The 23,033-nt window shown below is 43.4% G+C and overlaps 4 protein-coding genes and 2 non-coding genes across 7 annotated transcripts in view; 1 reads left to right on the forward strand and 5 right to left on the reverse strand.

Moving 5' to 3' along the window:
* Window positions 1-2,407: 2,407 nt before the first annotated feature.
* Window positions 2,408-5,118, reverse strand: golga7 (golgin A7). Its single transcript, XM_085776011.1, has 6 exons — window positions 5,026-5,118; window positions 4,423-4,545; window positions 3,388-3,540; window positions 3,156-3,257; window positions 2,964-3,022; window positions 2,408-2,659 (listed from the first exon to the last, which is right to left on the reverse strand). The coding sequence occupies exons 1-5, from the start codon at window positions 5,032-5,034 to the stop codon at window positions 2,975-2,977; spliced, it is 435 nt and encodes a 144-aa protein (XP_085632137.1). The 5' UTR covers window positions 5,035-5,118; the 3' UTR covers window positions 2,408-2,659; window positions 2,964-2,974.
* A 684-nt stretch (window positions 5,119-5,802) lies between these two features.
* rplp0 (ribosomal protein, large, P0) lies at window positions 5,803-8,072 on the reverse strand. Its single transcript, XM_085776015.1, has 7 exons — window positions 8,014-8,072; window positions 7,750-7,925; window positions 7,407-7,494; window positions 6,844-6,990; window positions 6,543-6,728; window positions 6,298-6,438; window positions 5,803-6,121 (listed from the first exon to the last, which is right to left on the reverse strand). Exons 1-7 carry the CDS (start codon window positions 8,065-8,067, stop codon window positions 5,963-5,965), a joined length of 951 nt encoding a protein of 316 aa, XP_085632141.1. The 5' UTR covers window positions 8,068-8,072; the 3' UTR covers window positions 5,803-5,962.
* LOC146987047 (small nucleolar RNA SNORA63) lies at window positions 7,069-7,197 on the reverse strand. The gene has a single exon (XR_015035958.1). It is a non-coding gene; the product is annotated as a small nucleolar RNA SNORA63 (small nucleolar RNA).
* On the reverse strand, window positions 7,569-7,698 carry LOC146987048 (small nucleolar RNA SNORA63). Its single transcript, XR_015035959.1, has one exon. It is a non-coding gene; the product is annotated as a small nucleolar RNA SNORA63 (small nucleolar RNA).
* A 1,217-nt stretch (window positions 8,073-9,289) lies between the features above and the next one.
* Window positions 9,290-10,947, forward strand: LOC146987049 (uncharacterized). Its single transcript, XM_085776016.1, has one exon. It carries the CDS (start codon window positions 9,459-9,461, stop codon window positions 10,809-10,811), a length of 1,353 nt encoding a protein of 450 aa, XP_085632142.1. The 5' UTR covers window positions 9,290-9,458; the 3' UTR covers window positions 10,812-10,947.
* Window positions 10,948-12,849: 1,902 nt separating this feature from the next.
* LOC146987050 (uncharacterized) overlaps window positions 12,850-23,033 on the reverse strand; it is a 33,038-nt gene continuing 22,854 nt past the window's right edge. For both annotated transcript variants that reach the window (XM_085776012.1, XM_085776013.1), the window contains exons 5-14: window positions 22,718-22,907; window positions 22,467-22,614; window positions 20,110-21,411; window positions 19,017-19,280; window positions 18,392-18,775; window positions 16,982-17,140; window positions 16,000-16,173; window positions 14,739-14,820; window positions 14,475-14,623; window positions 12,850-13,918 (exon numbers count right to left, since the gene is read on the reverse strand). In XM_085776012.1, coding sequence (XP_085632138.1) covers window positions 13,652-13,918; window positions 14,475-14,623; window positions 14,739-14,820; window positions 16,000-16,173; window positions 16,982-17,140; window positions 18,392-18,775; window positions 19,017-19,280; window positions 20,110-21,411; window positions 22,467-22,614; window positions 22,718-22,907 — 3,119 coding nt within the window. In that variant the 3' untranslated portion in view covers window positions 12,850-13,651. The remainder of the gene's footprint in view (window positions 13,919-14,474; window positions 14,624-14,738; window positions 14,821-15,999; window positions 16,174-16,981; window positions 17,141-18,391; window positions 18,776-19,016; window positions 19,281-20,109; window positions 21,412-22,466; window positions 22,615-22,717; window positions 22,908-23,033) is intronic.

Here is a 23,033-nt window from a genome sequence, read left to right on the forward strand (position 1 = left end):
CCGCAGTTTGAAAGGAGTAGGTGGATTCAGCTTGAGATGGAGCTAGAGCAGGCCAGAGCAGAGTTGAAGTCTCTCAAGGATAAACAGAGTTACTGCCGTGACAGGTATTCTGCCTCTCAGCTGAGTGAAAATGTTATTCGGATGGAGACGGGATTGCCAGATAGAGAGACTTTCAGTGCTGTTTGTGAATACGTTGCCCGTTTTGAGGATTCAATCACATACCAAGCTGATTGGAGCCCCAAAGAACTCACACTTGAAGACCAAATCTTTATGACCCTCATGAAACTCCGTCACAACTACCCACATCTGCATCTGGCTGCACTCTTCCACTGCAGTAAAAGCACTGTCACCAATGTGACAATAACATTCACTGAGCTTCTTCACAAGCTTTCACCTGCATTATTAAAGCTTTCACCTGCATTATTATCCTCATTGAGAGTTTGTATTTCTCGTTTGCTCAATAAAAAATCAATGTAACTTTAAAGAAAAAGGAGAAATAATTGTCTGAAAAAGTTTATTTGCAGTTTTTTTATGACTAATATATATAATATATAATAAATGTCTGCAGTTTATAGTATTTTAATTTCTTATGACAACTAAAGAAAATGTACCAGTAAATAGGTTTTTTTTTTTTTTTTTTAAAGTATATTTTTTGGCTTTTTGCCTTTATTTGATAGTGATGACAGTAGAGACAGACAGGAAATGGGGAGGCAGAGAGAGGGGGAATGACACGCAGGAAAGGTCTGCCCGACGCGGGATTCGAACCGGGGACGCCTGCGGCGAGGACTGTAGCCTCTACATGGGGCGGCCGCTCTACCCACTGCGCCACGCACCGCCCCGTAAATAGGTTTTTTTTGTTTGTTTATAATGTAATTCAGCTGTTGTTTAATTTAAATAAACAGACTTTTGGAAATTACTGTAAAAATGGATTTGCATTTCTGTAAGATTTTTTGATCTTTATATACAGCTGTAAATAGTATTTGCTTATTTTGCGTCTTTATTTATTTCTTTATCATATTTAGAGTAATTATAAGAATCTACCAAGTAATTGTTTGATTAATAAATATACTTAAGTAGAAGTGAAACGGTTCCCATTTTAAACGTAGTGGGAAAATACTTAAGTGCTAATTAGCACAGTATTTCAGTAAATAATGGGTCACCTTCCACCAGTCCATATGTACGTACTATGGCATCTGAAATGAGGTCAAACACAAGGAGTTCTGCAGATTTCAGGAAAAGACTATTTATTTAGACAAAACAGAACAATATTTGTAAGAAAAGTAGACCGATTAAACACCAACAACAGCAATCATCTGTGGAGTTCAAAATGTTTAAGGTGTTTGGTGATAAAGAAAAAGGGGGGTGACATTCGCAATATAGATAGAGAATCTTAGGAGAAACATTAACAGGACTGCTGGATATGATTTTTTAGGAGATTTAGTGCAGTTTAAGAATGACACAGTAGAGACAGACATTTCATAAAATGTACTAGGTCCTGTTACTGTTCTGTGATACACTTATTGACAGTAAACATGCTCCACCTTGAAATCTCCAGTTCAGATCTTCCCATGTCTGTGTTTCACAAGCCAAGATTCCCCTGAAAAAGTCACATTCTCCCACAAATAAGAAAACATCTGCCTCAACGAAGGCTACGACCAGCATGTTAACATTGTGGAGCACAACCCATGACAGAATCACTGTTTACAGACTGAGCAACAACAGCCCCAACCTATTTCTATCACAACTCTTGGTGACAACACATTATTTGGAAATACAATTCACAAGTCCAATCGCTCATGATAACCACGGTCAAAAACTGGCATTAAACACAATGGTACTATTTATAAAGACCAGCCTTTATCAACTAGGACATGATTTATACAGTCCAGGCAACAAGTATTTGGACAATTACACATTTTTTTTGCTCTTCAATTAGGTTCAGAACATTCGATCTGAAATACAAAGATAATAGATTGAAGTGCTAGGCTTAAGCTTCGATTTGAATAGACTGAGGATACGTCTCTTTTAGCCCACAATACCAAATTGTCAAAGGAGTTAAAGGGTAACTGGATAGATAGACATCATATCTAATATTTTGTACAAAATCTATTAGTACCACAACACACAGTTCTTCAACAAGTGGTTATTTGGATTGAGATTAGGCGACTGACCCACCCAATCAAAGATATTCCACCTCTTCATCCAGAAAAGCTATTTGGTTGTTTTGGACACACATTTAGGATTGTTGTCCTGCAGAATGATGAAATGCCACCTAATGACGCATTTGGCTGCATTTATCATGTTGCTTGTATCCATGTGAGCTCTTTTTGACTGTATCTCCCACACAGTCATTTCTATATTGATGTTAGCCTACTCAAAATGAAGTTAAGACTTGTTATTATTGTGTTTCAGTTTGAATGTTCTGAAGTTCAGAGTCTGAAGGGTAAAAACATGTGTCATTTCCAAATACTTTTAGCCCGGTCTGTGTGTAGCTTCATGTATAAAAAAGACATGAAAACACATTAACAAACATAAGGATAGGCAGACGGTGATGTGCTTATAAATAACAGAGAAAAAAAAAGGATCAGATCAAAATTATTTACATCCATTCAGGTGAAGCAGATATCTGAATATGTGTTGCCAGACAAATGTAGAGTATCTGGTCAGTGTCATCAGTCAATGGAAAAAAAAAGTAGGGAAGAAAGAGAAAAAAAAATCTGTTAGTGAATAAACAAAAGGTTGAAGTCAATGGAGTGACAACTAGCTTGATTGAAGTCACTATCAAATGATGATCAAATCAATTTGTTTACATATAATAAACAAGTTTAAGCCTGACTTTTTGGAAGATGTTGGAAAAATTCAGATTTCTCATTGTAAGAGCAAGAACGGCATATTGGAGCTCCATTTTATTTTTTTCCCCCAGCTGACTCTTCATAAACAATGGCATCTGAGAAACAACATACCACGAGGTTCTTTATCTTCCAGAGCCAATACTTCTGTCCTCAAAGATGGTGATTTCAACCTGGAGAGCAAGTTAAGGGAAAATCCTAATTTACCTCCACATAGCATATGGTTTTGTGCTGCTATGTGGGAAAAAAAATGACAGAAAGTGATCTACATTATCCTCTTATTATCCCACTTGTCTTAAAGGATACAACTCTGAGTCCTCTCTCTATGGGGTCAGTCAGCAGCAAGCCCCTCGGAGCATATATCTTCTCATTCTGGTCCTTGATGAACCGGGCAATCTTCTTCAAGACCTGTATGTAGAGAGGAGTGGTTATGAACTCAGACAGCAGACAGGACAGGTAGTGATATTCCAATTCACACTAAAATATGAGCTGTTGGTATACTGTATATTACCCAACATAACAATGAAAACAGCTGTACCTTTTCATAGTGTGTCTCCATACAGAGGAAGATTGTGTAAGCAGTTAGACAAGCCAGGCAGCCTTCCAGGTAAGACTTCCCCCCTATTTTCTCTGCTTCTGCATACAGGTTGTTTAAAGTTTGGATGGTTTCCTCGAACTGCTGCTTGTCGATCTGAAACCACAACAGCAGGTTTAAAAGGCATAATCTTTTCAAACTGAGTCAGCAATGATAACATCAATGTACACAGTGTTGTAACACTCAAGACCGGTGTTGAGACCACATTTTCAAGGTCTTGGTCTTGTCTTGGTGGTCTCAGTCGAGCTGGACCAGTCAAGACCACAGCTGCGGTGACATCTTTTTTTTTTTCTTTAACCCCAAATGTCTCTATGTCACTTACCCAGTTTGGTTTATGTGATGTAATTCAATAACTCTAAGATAAATAAATTCTACAAAAGTATATGCTTGTGTAACCATCTGAAGAACTTGGTTGGACTTGGACCACTGTCAAAAGTGGGAGGAGACTTCAGCAAGTTCTGTGCTGTGTTCTTATGTTCAATCCAAACTTTGATTCAAGTATAGATTTTATATAAAATGATTATTTTCTTTTTAGCTGAGGAATAATGTAAATATAAAGCCAAATGATTATTATGTGTAGTACTGGTACTGATTACAGACTGTCCCTAAATGGGGCCCCTAAATTTTGAGACAGTGCAAGTAAATGTTTCGTCTACTTGTACATCTGCAACAAGTAAATTAGCCCCCATTTTTTAACACTGGTGAAACGTGGAAGGGTCGACTCAAAGTATCTGCAATCTGTCATTACAGGTCAGGTGGCAGGCCAATGTGTGTGAGGATCATGAATGAAAAGGAAATGTGGATATTTGCTTTGCAGGTCGATTTGCGGTGTGTGCCCCAAAATGTTCTGCTTGTGCTCCAAGTAAAAGATGTTAGTCTGGAGTCTTGGGTCTTCAAAATAGTCTCGCATAAGTTTGGTCTTGGTCTTGTCTCTGTCTCGGGTTAGGTGGTCTTGGCTACAACAATGATTGAACATACCCTTGACTCCAGATCGGAGGGGAACTTGGTCTGAAACCTGCAGATGGTCCCTGAGCTGTAATCTCTCTGGACAAACACCTTGGAGGAGACAGCTGGCTGCTGGAGGTCCTGTAAGCTGTGGGTCTGGACAGAAAATCAAAAGTTGTACTTCTTTATCGTGAATGGTGCCTGTCTGAGAGGCTGGGATAGTGGTATCGACTGTGAAGCTATATTTCACTTCAACTAAGGAAGTGAGCAGGCTCATCTAGCCAATTATAACAACATATAACAACTAGCTAACGTTATGAATCAACTATTAGCTACAACATATACTATACTTCCTTATATATATATATCTAATTCAATGACAATTATTACCCATTTATGTGTAATTTGACAGATAGATCCTACGATCTGCTTATGATAAGGGGTAACGTCAGCTAGCGTTAGCTAATAACACATTAGCTTACGTTTGTTGACCCATCAACGCCGCTGGAAAAGTACGGCAATATCAGCCTTTATCAACACCAAAATAAACAAATCACCGTAAATACGTAACTATCTAGGTATCCAGCTACATGACAATGTTTAAAAATCAATTAAAACCCCCTAGAAAAGCCTTACCTCAGCCATAGTGGACGTTTCCCCCGGAGTTGCTGCGCATCTGAGGTGGTGAGCTCCAGCCCGACTTCCGGTCCACCGTTTTCACAATAAAAGTCTTATACAGACATGAGTGATTTTATATCACGCGTTACTAATATCAATTTGCCCAGAAAAGAAGATGACCTGCATGAATGAGAATATCCATAGACACTAATATTACTTTCTTTTTTTTGGGGGGGGGGGGCTTTTATTGCCTTTAATCGATAGTGCAATCGAGAGAGAAAGGAAATGGGGAGGCAGAGAGTGCGGGAATGACACGCAGGAAAGGGCCGCCTGCACCGAGGACCGAGCCTCAACATGGGGCGGCAGCTCCACCCAGTGAGCTAAACGCCGCCCGACACTAATATTACATTTTTAATGTCTCCCCTCTCGATGTCTAAATGGCATTAGTACAATTTACTGTGTCAAGAAAATTGTGGGGTAGATTTTAATGTATTCTGTAGACTGCACCAAAGGCAATTATTTTCCTTGGTGTACAGTTTGCTATACTCACAAGCCGTTTTGTGGTACAATGAGTGCTATACTTCACTTGCGAACTCATTCACATTACTTTATTCTGAAGGATGACACACCCAAGTAGTGTGTGGATTTCCACTGACCAACCTCAAGGAGAATATTGGAAGTTCATTTCCTGGTATGTTATGTTAAACCCACCTCCCCCAACTAAACTAGTTCACTGGTCAAAGAGTTAAACCTGTGAGAGACCAAATGACCAAGCTGTTTAACCATTAAGTATAGGTTGATGACCACAGAAACTTGACATACAAACTGCAGTTTAACCACATGTAACCCACTCATCTACAGTGAGAGAAATGCACAAACGCAAGGATTTAAAGAACATTTTTTTATTGAATCAAGGTCTTGCGATTCATATCTGGTGCTGTTCGCCGTTAGTGTTTTAGTCGAACAGACCGAAGCCCATGTCGTCATCAGATTCCTCAGACTCTTCCTTGGCCTCCTCCTTAGCAGCAGCAGCTGGAGCTGCGGCGGTCTCAGCTGCTGCTGCAGGTGCTGCAACAGCAGCAAAAGCAGATGGGTCAGCCAGGTAGGCCTTGACCTGTGAGGGAGAAGAAAAAAAAATTTTGTTTTCCCATGTATACTGTAAACCGACAGGGAGGGGAGGAATGAAACATGTTGCTATTTGCAGGTTGATCAACAATGCAGCACTGCACAGGCTACACCAGAACCAATCCTGCACAACTAAGCACACTTTCCTAGTTCAATGTGAATTACCTTTTCTGCCAGAGGGAAGGAGATGTCTGTCTCCACAGCGACAGCCAGGACTCTCTTGTAGCCATTGATGATGGAGTGGGGGATGGAGGCCAAGGTGGGGTAGCCAATCTCCAGGCACACACTAGCAATGTTCCTCACACCCTAAGAAATGACAGTTTAATTAGTCATTTTACAGCAGATGCAGAACATAATCATGGCCAATTGTCAGAGTAAGACGTTTACTTCAGACAAGCACTGTATCTCACCTCCAGGAATCTGGTGTGCAGGGAAGCCTCAGTGATGTCGAGCACCTCAGGGCTGTACACACTACCATTGTCGTACACCTGCTGGATGTTGAGTCCGTACGAGAAGGGCGAGATGTTCAACATGTTGAGCAGCGTGGCCTCACTGGCACCGACCTTGTCACCAGTCTTGATCAGGTTCACGTCACTCTGGGGAGAGAGAAATATTCATTAGTTAGTACTGATGTTATCAATAAGTGTGCTTTATATAACAAAAAGCTGCTGCATGTTCATACAAATTCAAGTAGGGGCATTGTAAACTCACCAAGATTTCAATGGTTCCCCTGGAAATCTTGGTGGTGATACCCAAAGCCTGGAAGAACGAGGTCTTCTCAGGACCCAGACCGGTGTTCTGGGCAGGCACCATCACTTCACAAGGGGCGATGGCTCCAGCACGGGCAGCTGCAGGCACCTGAGGAGTTGAGAGAAACAATTTAGTATAGTACTTAACAACCTGGGGTTGAAAAGGCAGAACTTTGTTTTAAGTTTACTGTCTGAAACCTTACGTCCCTGGCAGCCAAAGGGTGTGACAGACAGGGATAGCGAAGGAACAGTTTACTGTTTGCAGGGGGAACGACAACGCAGTACTACACAAGCTGCATTGTAACTTATCCTGCACATGTAGTTTGTCATTTATAGCATTTGGTCACATGGCTGTTTGTAGGTGCACTTTATGTTGACATTAGAGGCTGTAGTTGGCATTGTTTATGATTTGTGGTTTTTCATAAGCCAGTTGCACCCTCAAATGTGTCACCAAACCAATCAATACAGATGTATGTGGCCTACAGCTGAGTGTACAAGACAACATGGTGGTCCAAGTTTTCTCACCTTGTTGGCCAGCAGCATGTCCCTGACCTCAGCCAGATCCTCCTTGGTGAAGACGAAGCCCACATTGCCTTTAATGTGGGGAAGGAGCCTGTCAAAATCATGGGATCAACTGTTATTTATGCTACTAGATTGCTACTTTAATAAAATATGAAAAACTGCAAGTTGTCTGAGACCTTGCGTCCCTGGCTGCCAGGGGAATTTGGGCAGACAGGGATAGCTGGAGACAGGTTGTTGTTTGCAGGGGGAACGACAACACAGCACCAAACAAGCTGCACTGTAACTTATCCTGCTATATAATATAATGATTCAAGATAAAATGGAGTAAATTGAATAGTAAACTCACTTCTCCAGAGCAGGGTTGTTCTCCAGATGGCCACGGATGGCTTTGCGCATCATGGTATTTTTACCCATCAGGACCACGGCCTTGCCACGGAGGGACAGACGGATGGTCTGCATCTGCTTGGAGCCCACATTATCTGCCCCGACAATGAAGCATTTGGGATAGTCATCCAGGAGTTGCTACGAATCGCAATACACCAAATTACTATGTTTATGGTGAATTACTTATCAGTGATTCTAGATTTGAATACGGAAAAATTATACTTACGATGATTTTCATAAAATAGTTGGACTTCCACGTGGCCCTGTCTTCCCTGGGCATCTTTGCAGTGCTTCCAAGGATCGCTACGTTAGCTGGTTTAAAGACAAGGTAGTATCTGTACAAAATAAAAGCATTAGTTATTTACAGTGTAATGGAGAGAAAAAAAAAACTGTACAATCCGCAAAGCAGCACACCCTAACATGTGGTCGGCCGCTAACGTTAGCCGGCTAATTGTACGCTAGCAATATCTGAACAGGCCGCACTCGGTAAATTCGCACTATCGCACATCTACGCTGGACAAAATACAGATCAATATGTGCTAAAAACATTTGTCTAACTATTTCGAAAACAATAAACAGTGTAATTTTTCAAAATACAATCTTTTTCGTTCAACAAGACAGCGAGGGAGAATGGTCCTTACCGCGCTCGAGGGTCGCGTGAAAGAAAGAGGAAGAGGAGATGACGCGATTCGAATTTATAGAGAATCACCAACCAATCACAGTCGAGCTCTGGGGCGACAGCTCCGCCCCCATTGGACGGTTCCACTGCCACTAATGTCTGTTGCTACAAGGCATAAAGTATGGAGAAAGAAGTGCATTTTAAAACAATAAATGAGATAGACTCATCTAAACAACTAATACACCTTGAATTTAATATTGATTTAAATGAATGTACATTTTGTAAACGAAATGGAAACACAAGAACACATTTTCTTTTATTGTAATGTTTCTGTAATAATTTGTCTCTGTCAGAATTAACTTACAGTAAGGTTTGGTGTCATTTTAAAGGATTCAAAACTGGAATTTGTCTTAAATAATCCCATATTCCTACTTTCTTCGAAGAGCTCTCTGTATTTTGTGATTCACTAAAAATGCACATCTTTCCCTTCATCAGACCCCAGGAAACTATAATTGATTGTAATATTATTATGACTCTAATGTGTCATGTTTGTATTTATTTATTTACCTTCCTTGTATTAATCTTTTTTTTCATGGCTTTCCTGTACCATTCGTTACTGTGTTATAGGTTATAATATAGGCAAACGCTGACATGTGGCATTTGTTCAGTATAATTTGTATTGGAAATGATTCTGCTTGTAAGATTTTTATTTCGAAAAAATAAATAAAAAAGAAAGAAAAAGAAAGAAAGAAAGAAAGAAAGAAAGAAAGAAAGAAAGAAAGAAAGAAAGAAAGAAAGAAAAGAAGTACCGGTAGATCCTGTTCCACCCCCGCCGGTACGCCAGGTGGCGCTGTGTGCACGTAAAAGTTGATATTGCAATCCGACAAAATATCACAAAGAAGAAGGCTTCCGACACATTAGTACACATGAGCAAGCGTGGGGTGGAGTATTATAGTTTTTTGCTCTCCGATTAAAGCAAAACAAACCAAATAGCAGCGGTTAGAGAGCCGACCAGCGGACGGACAGATGCGGTAGCGGAGCGACGCGACACGATGGCGCAGCCGCCTCCACAGCTGCTGCCGGCGGAGGTGTGGAACCACGTTTTCGGATACCTGTCAGCGGCGGATAAGTTTCAGGTCCGGGCATCTTGCAAGTACTTCAAGAAGCTCGTCGACCACGGCTCTCTGTGGAAAGACTGGGCCGTGGTTCTCGGGTTTCAGCCAAATGGCTCGTACAACGGCGAGTTCTGGGCGACGCTGCGCCGCAGGAGAGTCGACAGCGTGGTGGTGCGGAGCTCCAAGGCGAAGGACTGGAAGCAGCTCGCCCAGTCGCTTCCGGCTGTCGGCACCGTGGTGATGGACCAGAGCTCCCAGCAGAGCCTCGACTGCTTAAAGGACTTTGCACATTTGCAGCGTTTGGCCATAAGGAGCAGCTGCACGTCTCTTTCTCTGGACGCGTCCACCGTGTGCGCACCCGAGCAGCTGACTCACTTCAGCATGTGTGATGTGACGTTTCCCACCGCAACGATGGACAGCGTCATCTCAGCCGTCTCCCACTTCACAAACCTCACATCTCTGGTCTGTCATCAGATGGGAGTCTTTGAAGAGACTATTTTAATGGTTCACTCCATACTTAACTGTCTGCCCAAGCTGAAGCATCTGTCTTTATCTGTTGTGCATAGACTGTGCACCTTCCACAGCATCCCCAGACTCAACCCAGGTCCCTCAGGAGGAGGAGGAGGAGGAGGAGGAGGAGGAGGAGGAGATGGACGACCTGGTGCTCCGAGCTTGTCCAGTTTGGAGCTGATCGACTGCATGGATCACTCGCTACCAGAAGATGCGATGAGGCTGATGCCTGGCCTGAAGAGACTGGCTGTTTTCTACAGACACTCACACCAGGAGATGCTCGACAGGAGGCCGTCGCCTGTGTGTCACCTGAAAACGTGGCTCAGCGACCTCCCTCAGCTGTCAGCCCTGGTCATAGTCAAGGGTCCACCTGTGAAGAAGTACGTCGCCTCCATCCCAGCCACGGTGACCAGCCTCACGCTCTGTGTTGCAGGTTTATCCTCTGGGGACATGTCAGCCGTGGCCGTGCAGGTGCCAAATCTCCTCCACCTCCACATAGACCCCTGGCCTTCACATCTGGGGGCTCGCACAAGTCAAATCCCGCTCCTTTTTGCAAAGCTGAGACGTCTCAAACTGCGGCACGAACATGTGCCAGAGAAAAACTTCCTGCGGCTTCACCAGCTGCAGGATCTGAAGTACTTGGAGATCCTGGATAGCCGTCCACATCTCTCTGAGCTCATAGCAAAGCTGCAGGCTCTCACAAACTACAGACTTGAGGTCACAACCTCTCCACGCAAGAGAGACGTGCTGTCTTGTCCTTGTGTTTGTCAGGTTTACTGAGGAGCTGCCACTTGTACAGATTGCAGCGGGACCTACGAAGAACTTGTCTGGGTCCAATTAATGTCTGGGGTTGTAATTTCAAGAGATTTTTATAAATCACACTGCACAAGCTGAGCATTACTTTGTTTTGTTTCTAATTTTGACTGCCTTGGGCATCTGTTGTGTCTTCCTTTTACATTGTTAACCTAAATGTGCAGTTTCCCAATCTGTGGTTCAGACCTTTATTAATATAAGGTCACAAAATAAAATAAAAAGTGATTTGCTCCATTTTGTGTGTTTTAATACTTTGTGTAGATCATGTGTGTCAAAGATGAAATTTTATTTAAAAAAAAAAATTTCAAAGTATGTGTGAAAAGTAAAAGCACAAAATGTCACACATTCTCTTGGACAGGACAATGCCAGAAATACTTTTTATTTGCAGCAGTTATATTCATCGGTCAGTGATCAGGACCCACCCACACATAGAGCCAAAACCATTTGAGTGAGAAAGTTCAAATGGCAAAAGATCACATGAATGTCTCCATTTACAAAGCAAAGTTCACATAATCTCAACAGTAAAAGGTTTTGATTTTTTTTCTTTCATTAATCTTTGACAGAAGCAAAAAAAACTATAAGGCAATACCGTAAGAAGTTAAATGTACACGGGGCAAAATTAACTCACAATTCCTGTTGATTTTCTTAGGCATACACAGTTTAAATGAAGGCGCAAGTGTCTTTCCAACAGCCACACCGCCCCTGCTACCTGTGAAAATCTTAATCTGCTACACTATACTGCCTGCTCAACGACTCAGTACAGAGGCTCTCGTCTTTTACAGTGTAAAGTTTCTGGGTTAAGATGCACCACAGCAGATGAAGCCTCTTTTGAGAGTTCAGCCCCAGAAAAAAAGAGTCAAAATGACAGGAAAGGCTGAAACTCCACAGTGTGTACGACCTTATTGCATTGACACATTTGGCACAAGAGCACAAGAAAAACTCTTCCTCAAAAGTAAAAATTATCTGAATGTGGATAACGGTGCATTGATTCCTTGCACACACCCAGTGATCAAAGTCAAAGACGAGCAACACTGGGGAAAAGTCTTACGTCAAGTCTGCAAGTAAAATAACGATTAAATCAGTCATTACATACATTTTGCTAAAGGCTTGGTGTCATTTTCTTGTAACATCCATCTTCCACCAATATCAACCCAGACAGCAGGATCATATCTCACAACTCGTCTTAAAGATACAGAGGGATGCGTTTCCTCGAAGGTCTGACACACTGGAGTCCAAGCTGGTAAAGTGTGTGTGTGTGTGTGTGTTAATGTGTGAGGTGGGTAAATGATTATTAGCCTACTTGCCAACAGAGCCAGCTCTTTGCATATCAGTGTGAGCCTCCACAGCTCAAAAATATAGGATATATATATTTTTTAATCAAAACAGCGACAAAACACAGTTCTGTCACAAAGTCGAGCATAATATAAATTTAGATTCTGATTGTAACAGCAACTGGTGGCAGCTAGTGCTGATAAAACCCCACAATAAAAGCAGCATGCTTCTAATAATCCAAACGCACAACCCAATTTAACCCATGAACAAGCCTCATTAACAGATTTAATACAGTGATAAATTCACAAGTGTAGCAATAGTAAAATAGGGGGGGGGAAATGTCAAACTGAAGCATCATTTATTCTGACGGCACTAAATCTCCATTTCTAATAACTTTGTTGGGGTTCTTTCTTGAAATGTAAAACTGCACCAAAAGTTCAACATTTATGACCACGGTACAGATTGACCTATTTTTGTCATCACTAAGCCGCAATGTTTTTATTTCATTTGAACATTACTAATGTAAATGACAACACACACTTTGCAGTAGTAAAATAAAGACAAAAGTTTCAAGTTGCTACATGAAGAAGAAAGAGAAAGTTCAGTGAAGTTATTTTCCCAGTAAGTGATTTCACATCCACCGGGAGACAGTGAAGTTACACAAGCACACATGAATGTACTGTATGCTGAAACTGAGAAAACATCTGGGTTTATTTTTTTTAATATATATATATAATAGTAAAACAGTAGAAAAATAAGAACCGATATCTTGATGACAGTAACTAGTAAAATGCACCTTTAAGACGGTCTCATCAAGAGATCTGTGGTTGGAGTGTGTTAAAGAGTTTGAACTGGTATCTTAAAGATGTGAAGACGATATGAAGAGTCCAGTGTGTGTCGTGTCGTGTCGTGTGCATGTACATGTGGAGTGTTGTCATAGGTATTTTAAATGGCACCTCGATCATTTCCAAAGCTACAAAAATACATCTTTTTTTTCACAGATTAACACTCATTGGCCAAGCACTGGGTGTTCAACACTCAACATGTTTTAAAACTGATTAAGTCGACTCTCCGTGGTCCATGCAATCAAGCAGCTGTCTCATACCTGCATTCTGTAAAACCACCATACGGTGCAAGGTCTCGCCCTGCGGAAGGGGAATAAAATCATTTACAAATCACAGCTGTGAGAGGAAGCTTCACGACTTCTCTCATGTTTATATATGTACACACGCACAAGGGGAAATAAACCTCTAAATAAAAATCTCTTTGGGCTCTCTTAAAAATGTTTTAGCAAAAAGTGTGAAACGCCAAGCCTGAGAGGTTGGACAGCTAGGGAAGTCCCTTTAGTCTCAAGAGTCAATAATAGTCAGAGTTGTTTCCAATCTTTCTGATGTTATCCACCCTCTGTCTTTTAAAACCACCTCACTGACTCATACATGCTAGTGCGCACACATCCGCACGCGCATTTAGACAGCAGAATAAATGTCTGCGGACGTGTACACACACACACACACATTCACACGCAGACACTCTGTCTAACTGAAGAGTTTGATGAAGCAGCCGTGGCAGTAGGGCTTGTCGTTCTGCTCCTTGAAGGTGCCTTTGTTGAGCTGCTTGAGGCAGAAAGCGCACACAAAGTGCTCCGGGTGGAACTTCTTGGCCATGGCGGTGATGCAGCGGCCGGTGATTGGCTTTTGGCAGCCGGAGCACAGCGAGCCGCGCCGCTCGTGGTAGTGCGCCTCGCAGTACGGCTGGCCGTCGTGGTCGAAGAAGCTGCCATTTATGAACGGCGTGAAGCACTCCTGCAGAATCAGAAGAGAGGAGGTTTATGATGAAGGGGGTGCAACTTAATGGCAAAACGGCTTTGTTTTGTTTTTTAGGGAAAGCAAAACTGAATATGTGCATATCATCCCAATTTACTACCATGGGAACATTTGTTTCTTTTTGTTGTGGGTGTGTGCGCGTGTGTGCTGTTGCCTAGTCGACATCAGCGTTTTGTTGTCCTCTAAGAAGATTGTTGCTCATTTGTGAGCCTTCATTACAGTAATGGGATGTTTTAAGGAAGTGGCGGAGGTATTTATGGGCTCTTGGTTGGTTGCATCTTCATAACAACTCCTGTTTAACTCAGATGGCTTTCAAGGTTTTGAATTGTACTAATTTAGATTGTTTACCATACAAAGTAGTGCTTCAAGTCACTACCATTAGGGCAAAATGAAAAATAAAACTGGGTTTACATTTAATTTTGTATTTTTGCATTTTTCATTTGTACCAGTTTGATTTCTGTCATACAAAAGGCTTTTTGTCCAGAGCAAAAAAAAAAAAAAATGGCAAAACGGCCACGAGCGACAAGTGACTCACCCTGCAGACGAAGCACTCGGGGTGCCAGAGAGAGTTGAGAGCAGAGATGTAGTTCTCCAGGATGGCGCGGGCGCAGCCGCCGCATTTAGGGGCGAACATGTCAAAGTAGTCCTTCCTGCAGAACGCCTTCCCATCCTTCTCGTGGAAACCTAGAGGGCAGAAAAGACACACACTGACTCTCTCTGCACGCTTCCTTTAGCAATTAAAAACATTCCAGCACCGCTCTGAGGCTGTTTGTGCCGCTAACTGATAAACAGCTGATACCTTCTGGTCCGAAAAAGGCTCCACACTGGGCACAGAAAAAGTGCTCTGGATGCCAAGTCTTGTCCAGAGCAGTCACTACTTTCTGTGAAACAAAAAGGTGAAACAAATGGTTAAACACTCATTCTCCATCTCACTCTCAACAGTCAGATATGTTTGCATGAAGTGAATACATCAGTGAGTGTGAAGCCAGGAGAGGGCAGACGAAGCCCACAGAAGCGGTGGTGTGGGAGGTGCAGGAATACTCTGAGTGTTAGCTCATGTTTTCCAGGCCTGATATCATTTCTCAGCAGCTTCAGCCGAAAAGCCCACTCACACTGTCTGTGTATTGTATAACACAAGATTTCAAAACATCCACAACTGCGTCAACGACAGTTTCGAAAGAAGAATAAGGATTACTCATTGTAAACCCCCCACACCTCTGAGTGCAGAGGTGATTCTTGACTTTGCCACCAGGGGGTGCAGTGTTGCAAAAGATGGGGTTTTGATTACCATTCATTAACTGTATAGAATACATAATATAGGTGCTGTAGATACAGTTACTGAGGTATTCAATTGAAAATATCACAGCACAACTGGTCATTACCAAACTTAATCAAAAATAACTCAACATTTTAATACAGTTGAGAATTTCTCGATCAATTATGATGTTTAAAAAAAAAAAGTGCACATTTTAGATCTACTTTGATGTTTCATGCTCACATCATGGGGACTTGTCAATGTAATGTCCTCTAAAGTGTGTGTGTGTGATGAATCTAGAAGTCTTGGCAGGGATTCATGTTGGCCTTTCCCCAGGCTAAAGACCACGATCCACTATCTACTTCCCTTCCAGCACCTCTGGCACTGTGTGTGTGTGTGTATGTGTGTAAGTGTGTGTGTACTAAGAGCAAACATCCGATGGGAGTGTGTCACTATGAAGATATGACTGAGCGCTGACAAGTGACAAATGAGAGGAGCAGTAGTGACATGGACGGATGCACTGGTTCAGTCTGCATCAGCGAGACAACTAGCAATCACATCCCTTCAACTGTAGCTAGGACTGTGTGTGTGTATATGTGTGACTGTGTGGGAGTGTGTGTGAGTGTGTGTGTGGTAACTGACAGTCTGCTGCAAAAATATTTCCACCATTTCCGACATATAGCAATTTCCAGTAAGGCTTTAATCCATTAGGTTATGAATAAATAAATATCATTATCCACCCACAAGTATATGCGCGCGTATGTGTGTGTGTGTGCGTGTGTGTGTTAATGTGTGCATTACTAACATCCAGTATGGGTCCATTACAGTAGTGGCATCGTGGTGAGAACAGGCTGTGGTAGTCTCTCTCGCAGTAAGGCGCCCCATCTCGCTCAAAGAAGTTCCTGGAGCCTATCTCCTCCTGGCAGTGGGTGCACACAAAGTGCTCAGGGTGCCACGTTCTGCCCATGGCAGTCACCACCTGGTGTGGGGAGACACAGTGCATTAAACTGAAATGAGCTGCTGGGGGGTGGGGGGTTGGGGGTTGCCCTGGCTCAGCAGAGAGAAAAATCAGTGCAGTCGTGCATGCAAGAAGCAAAGGGGATCTTGCAGACAGCAGCAGCTCTAGATCGGAGAACTCAATGTTTCAAAAGACAAAAAGTTTTTACTCATCCATTTTTGGCTCAGTATTTATGATAACGTCAGTTCCTTTTAGGGGACATTTATTCCCAGAAGAAGAAAAAAAAATCTATCTATGCTTTCATATGGTCCACTTGGGTTTCTTCAAATTGAACGCACAGTTAAATCTCAACATTTCTCAATGATAAAAATATATGATCTGCTAACGGAAACTGCTATGAGATAATACCAGTTAAGGTAGAAGGAAATCTAACCTCAGTTACAGTTTAACCACTTTCATTTATGTCTGTGATGATGTTGTATTGAAATAAATATATACTGAAACAATTAAAATTGTTGATTGGTACATGACAAGTTGCATTATTGATAGATTGTGAGGATTTGACCTTAATCATTGTAGCATAAACATGGAGCCTGAGCTAACGATGCACAACCCATCCAATTTGGGTACATACTGTACATGACAGCTATGATGATGTTACATAAGTCCATTGGATATTCTTAATTATGTTTCAGTTGCATGCTTATGTCATGTGTATATGCCGCAAAGCTCATATCTAAACACATCCACATTTTCCATTTGGTATATATACCAACTTAAATCTTGTTTGACAGCGAGGATGACTGACTTATATGATTTAGTATCTCACCTGTCCAACAATTGGTTTCTTGCAGGCTCCACAGACGCCTTTAGCCACAGTCTGGACTCCCAGTCTGTTGAGGTCTGATTGCAGGCTTCCCAGCATGTTGTCCAGCTTGTTGGCTGGTTTGGGGACCGCAGTCGGAGACGTCTTTCCCTGGGACTGGATCTGGTAGAGATGGACGGCCAGCATTGATTTAATCATAACATTTAGCTGTACAGTACAATGGAGTCAATAGTTTTACAGGGAAGCTTGTGATATTCAGACACAGGAGACAAAGAAGACCTGTCAGCCTCTATAAGGGATAAAATATTTACAGTTAATATGAAAATGTGTTGTTATACTGTATGAATAACAAATAGTGTGACAATGCTAATGGGCCTATGACAAAATGTGTCTTTATCAAGCGTAACTCATGCTTGCAGGGTTCGATGATGACTGTGAATGTGCATGGAGATGCATTTGGCTTCTGTAATGTAAGCAAACACCTTCTCAAATGGTCTGGTCATCGGAGCTTCATGACTCCTGCATTCCACTGAGAGAGAAAATAGCATCTCTGCTCCATGTATTCTCTCTCTCTCACTCTCACACACACATACTCAGTGACACACACATTGAACACACACACACACACACTGACACACACATTGAACACACACAAACAAACAAGCCACCTTACCTTTGGCCACATTAAAATAACCTGGCCTCTCATCAGGCCTTTGAATATAACACGCGCCTCATGCCGATCATCTAACTCCACTGGGCTAAAATTGCCTCACAACAAGATATGGATTTGGATTAGAAAAGATGTGGCATCCAACAAGGACATGCTGGTATCTAACCTAGTGGGACCTGTTGACCTGTTGACGGAAGTCCTGTGGGAGATGCTATAATTGTGGTGGTAACTGCGCTGTCATGTGGCAGATTAGGTTTCAGTTGCACCGCGAGCCAACCATTCCTGCGCATGGCAGGACAGTTAAGTGTGGCGGGAACATAGGGGGGCTACACTCTAAGCCCCTTAAAACTCTCCACTCCACTCTCCTCTGAACACACGGCTCTTGGCGCCATCACATGACAGAATTAGAAAAGGGGGCTCAGTCTCGCTTTCCTGAATGTCAGCACCCCTCATAACCTGGACTGACTGGATTTCAGACAAAGTTTAAAAGAGGCAACCGGCTAAAAACTTGGCACGGACGAACAACAGGGGTCAAAGACAAGAAGAGCCGATGACGAGACAAAATCGGTGGCTCGCGCTATCGCGGTGCAGCAACTGCTTGGATTTGGACCAAAAAAGGAAAGGTAAGTAAATAAATAAATAAATAACCCACAAACTCACTCACAGTACAAACAGGACAAAGAGAGTCAAACAGTTCAAGTGTGAGAGAAAAGTGGAGAGACAGTATGAGGTCAGAGCCGTGCCTGCATCGGTGGGAAGATGGGGTCGTACTCGGTCTGACATCCGACGGATACAAAGACCTTGGGAGGCGGAGGTGGCGTGACAGGCTTGGGAGGGGGGCTAGGTGACGGAGGGGGCAGGACAGGGGGAGGAGTGGGCTCTCTGGGGGGAGGAGGAGGAGGAGTGGGCTCTCTGGGGGGAGGAGGAGGAGGAGGAGGAGGAGGAGTTGGCTCTTTTGGCGGCGGAGGGGTGGGCACTCGAGGAGGAGGAGGTGTCGGAGGGGGAGGAGGCAGCGGCGGAGGAGTCTGCTTTACTACTGGGGGGGGAAGCTTTTTGGGAGCGGGGGGAGATGGCGGAGGGGACAGGACTTTTCTCTGTGGGGCGGGGGATTCAGGAGGGATGATGATCTGAAGGAAAGAAGGAAAAAGGGAAAACAGCAAAGAGAGGAGAGCAAACAGATGAGATACAAGAAAAAAGGTCAGGATGAAGAAAAGGAAATAGTGATGAATCATAAGTGGCTCAATAAAAATGATAAATATTTGCCGGTCAATTCCTTAAATTAAAAAAACAAACGGATTTATAATTGCGAATTCCTGGTTTAATGTGGTCCAGGATTAGCCTTGACCACCAGCCACCTGTAACATCTACCTTAGATGGCTGGGCCACTTCTTCACGTGTTCGCTGGGGGTTGGACATGACGATGACTCCTTCCGTCATCCAATCGTCCGGCTGCTGTTTGCGCCGGCGCTCCACTCGCCCGATGCCCAGTTTCCCCTGCAGCTCCTCGATGAGTCGGTCTTGCGAGTTGCTTTTATTCACAATGACCGGTCCCATTTTGCGCCGCAGCATCCCCTCCCTGAACATCGGATGCACGTTGGAGGTCTCTTTGGTGCGGCGGATGACTGACTTGAGCTGGAGAGTATAGATAATAAAGCTGGGGTTGCGCCATTCACCAGAAAGTCCACGGTGGGTTACGAACACAAGCAAGGCAGGCTCCAACGCAGGATGTCGCACTCGAGTGGAGAAAATGCTCAAGCACTGTTTTTTTTTATCAGTTTTTCTTGATGAAGCTAAGCACAGCCTGCCATTGCAATCCATTCCCTACTATCAAATCCATTCAGGAAACTGTGGTGTGACATGCTGGATGGTTGATGGACAACACAGGCGTACCACAAAATGCTCTCAGAAAAAGGGTCTACACATGCCAAAAGCAAGGCCAATGGTCAAAAAAGCAGAAGTCTTGATGTGATCTCATTGTATTGACACAGCCAGCGATTAAAAAACACGTCTCTGCGTTATTCACTGGTTGCGCAACCATGGTAAGGCCAAGGCCCAGTGACGAACACAGCAAAGTCGACTGAACTGAAGCAAGTAGGGGCGTGCCGTGCACAGATATCCTTAAGGCCACAAATAGTTTCTACAGGGAAACTTCTCCCGCAAGCCATTTTGTAACTGCTGCTATGAAATGACAACACATGCATCACACCAGATGGAGGAATTTCTTCACACACCAAGGCACTTTTTGTACAATTGCACAGCTCCTGACATGTTTACAGGAACTACTCTCCCAAAATAAGCGTGTCTTAGCAACTCGAGATATATCCCACTTTGAGAGATCCTCTGACACCGCCGTTATGCCATTAAGTCAGAGAGGTAAATAGTATCTTAATCACAGAAAGACAACAAGGCCGTTTCATTATGCCAGCCACTTATTTTGGAAGAGTTCGGTCGAGCCTCCTACTTGTCCAGAAGCAGATAGTCGCTCCACAGCTGACGGCTGCTGTACGGGCAGCTCCAACGTTGCGTCCGGGGTCCCGGGGCAGGTGGACGGGGTGAAACACTCGTCGATCCAGCTGGACTCAGTCATGGGCGTCATGGTTCCGTCTCGGCTCAGGTCGGGGTAAACTCCATCTTCATCCTCCCAAGATCGGTATTCATCTCCAGGTGGCTGGTTCTCGTCCAGCTGGGGCGAGTTAGGAGCTAAGAGTTTGTCTAAAGCGTCGTCCAATAGAGGCTCCCGACACGGCCACGTTAAATCCAATCCTTCCTGTTTTTCTGAAGGCGGAGGAGACAGACTACTTGGTGGCACAGCACCGAGGGAAATTGGTGAAGCTCTGGGGCTGTTGGTGCCTGGAAGTGTGTAAGCTTTTCTAGCGAATGAAGCGGGACTCTTGGGAACCGTTACTGGACTTGAATGTCTCGGCAGCGTTGGGGAACTAGAGATATAGGGGATCGTCACAGGGCTTGAAAGTCTTGGAATTGATAGTGGACTTGAACACTTGGGAACAGTTTCGGGACTAGGACTCTTTGGGAAGGTTGTCGGACTAGAAAGATTAGGGACCGTCACAGGACTCGCACTCTTTGGTACTGGGCTTGAAAGCCTTGGAGCTGGGACCGGACTGGCAGCCTTTGGCTCTGTTGCTTCTGCCAATAGACTTTGATCCTTTGCAGCTGGACTTTGGCTACTAAGAGCTGGACTTGGACTCTTGTAAGACTGACTTAGATTAGAAAATTTAAGATCAGGCGGACTAGGACTCTTGGCTCTAAAAATAGGACTAGGGCTCTTAGAAACAACAACTGGACTGTAGTTAGAACTTTGGCCAACAGTAAGTGGACTTGGACTCTTTTCAGGTGGATTTGAGACTTTACTAGCAAATACTTTAGTAGCTGAAATCTGCGTAGAGCTAATTTCAGGCTGACATAGAGAGTTTTGGGTAGCGGATACACTGAGGCTCTCCACATGAGAGATCTCAGAAGAAAAACTGACACCATCATCTTTCTGCTGGATCTGGGAGAACTTGGATGTCGTAACTACTACAGTGGAACCGGCTGAAGCTGAAGGAGCCGAACACCCATCTTCATCAATATGGAGCTCTAGTGGAAGAGGGGTGCAGGAGGGAGTGGTGTGACTAGAAAGTAGAAGAGCATCCACTGAATCAGCATGGGAATTTATGGACGGGGCAATTAGTGCTTGGACGACTGGTGAGCCAGCTTCCAGAGACGGTTCTGCTGCTTCCTGATTTAAAGACGACTGAGAGCCAGACTGACTCGAGAGCAATGGTGTAATAATGCAATGTACATACAAAGACAAGACAGACACAGTGGTGGAGAAACGAGAGAGAGAGAGACCAGGAAAAATAGATTGAGAATGAAGGGAATGAACAATAGAGTCTCACACACAAAACCCAGCGAGGGCAGAGCCTCCGAAATCAAAAATCAATGCAACATGAAAAAAACTTCACTTTAGCTTATTTTTTTAGAAAATTAAGTCTTGATCTTTTCCCTTCAGAGATGCAAGGACCAGACACCATCACCTAAATTAACAAATATTACTGAGTGTTTGAGGATATATTTTTCTCATATTGTGTCAAAGAAAACAACAAATACATACAAATCTAAAAATACCAAAAGTTACCTTTGTTTGTTCATGGACTTTAAAAGGAAATTGCATTAAATTGTATTATATGAAGCTTTTGCTGCATAAACCCAACAACGTCCTCTATGGCTGCATGCTTGAAACCAATTGGACAATTATTCAAATGAAGCAAAACAAAACTTTTCTTTGAACCAAGATTGAGCACAATTTAAAGGAAATGTTGAAGTAAAGCCCAAAACTATAGTCTGGCTGCTGCAACACTGCAAAGGTTTAAATGTGTGTGTGTGTGTGTGTGTGTGTGTGTGTGTGTGTGTGTGTGTGTGTGTGTGTGTGTGTGTGTGTGTGTGTGTGTGTGTGTGTGTGTGTGTGTGTGTGTGTAGGCTGTGGAAAAAAGCTGGATGATGATATGATGTGAATCAGTGTAATAGGAGAGTGTGTATGGCAGGAAAGCTCTGCCATTACTGCCGTGGCCCACGGCCAGCAGCAGTAACCAACTCATCAAAACAAAAACACTGGATCAAATCAGTCTGATCCAATCCATTTCTACAATTAATATAACGAATGTGCAAACCCGCAAACATGTACAGCACAGTCCTAAACAGTCTCATACACACTCTCTCACTCAAACATACACACACACACACACACACACACACACAGACAATGCCAAAAAAGCATCCTCAATCATCTGTACAGACTGCAGAGCCCCAAACTCTACTCACATTGCTTTGGACTTTGAAGTCGGACAGAGACGCCATGAGCTCATCCAGCTCTCGTGTGGCAGAGGAGGCAGACATTCTGGCCTGCTGCTGCGCCGGCGTTTCCTCCTGGCCGTCTGTTTGTTCATCTGACACCACCAAAGGTGTGGGACTAAATAAAAAAAAGAAGGAAATCAACCCCCCAAAAATTGCATTAACTAGAAACTTTTTTTTTTTTTTTTAAAAGCCTTCTGCAAAAACACTGCATCTCTTACATGGGTGAGGGCACAGAACTTTCCAGCTCATCGAGGAGACTCTCCACACTCGGTCGTACGTCCTCTATTCCACGAGCTGTCGCGCTGCGTTTGGGCTTCTCCATTACAGGTGGTGCGACTTTGCCGGAGACTCCATTCTCTTGGATGTGGTGGACGACGCCGCTGGCAGGCAACGGTGGAGCTGCCTCTTCTGTTATAGAATAACAAGCTAAATGAATTTCCCACATACATCTTGCATGGTTAGCTTATTATAAAAAATGTTTTTTAAAAAGGAGCAGGACAACAAAGTAGAGCGTAGAGAGAGGAAATCCCTGTG

This window comes from Trachurus japonicus, chromosome 5, assembly GCF_045865225.1.
Source record: "Trachurus japonicus isolate A0001 chromosome 5, Traja_1.0".
Classification (NCBI taxonomy): Eukaryota; Metazoa; Chordata; class Actinopteri; order Carangiformes; family Carangidae; genus Trachurus; species Trachurus japonicus.

Coding starts and splice junctions, on each gene's coding strand:
- rplp0 (XM_085776015.1), bottom strand. CDS start 8,067: ATGCCCAGGGAAGACAGGGCCACGTGGAAGTCCAACTATTTTATGAAA. Junction 6,991..7,406: donor ACATGCTGCTGGCCAACAAG/GTGAGAAAACTT, acceptor TCAACTCCTCAG/GTGCCTGCAGCTGCCCGTGC. Junction 6,729..6,843: donor GGGGAACCATTGAAATCTTG/GTGAGTTTACAA, acceptor CTCTCTCCCCAG/AGTGACGTGAACCTGATCAA.
- LOC146987049 (XM_085776016.1), top strand. CDS start 9,459: ATGGCGCAGCCGCCTCCACAGCTGCTGCCGGCGGAGGTGTGGAACCAC.
- golga7 (XM_085776011.1), bottom strand. Junction 3,541..4,422: donor CCTCCGATCTGGAGTCAAGG/GTATGTTCAATC, acceptor TTGTGGTTTCAG/ATCGACAAGCAGCAGTTCGA. Junction 3,023..3,155: donor TAGAGAGAGGACTCAGAGTT/GTATCCTTTAAG, acceptor CTTGCTCTCCAG/GTTGAAATCACCATCTTTGA.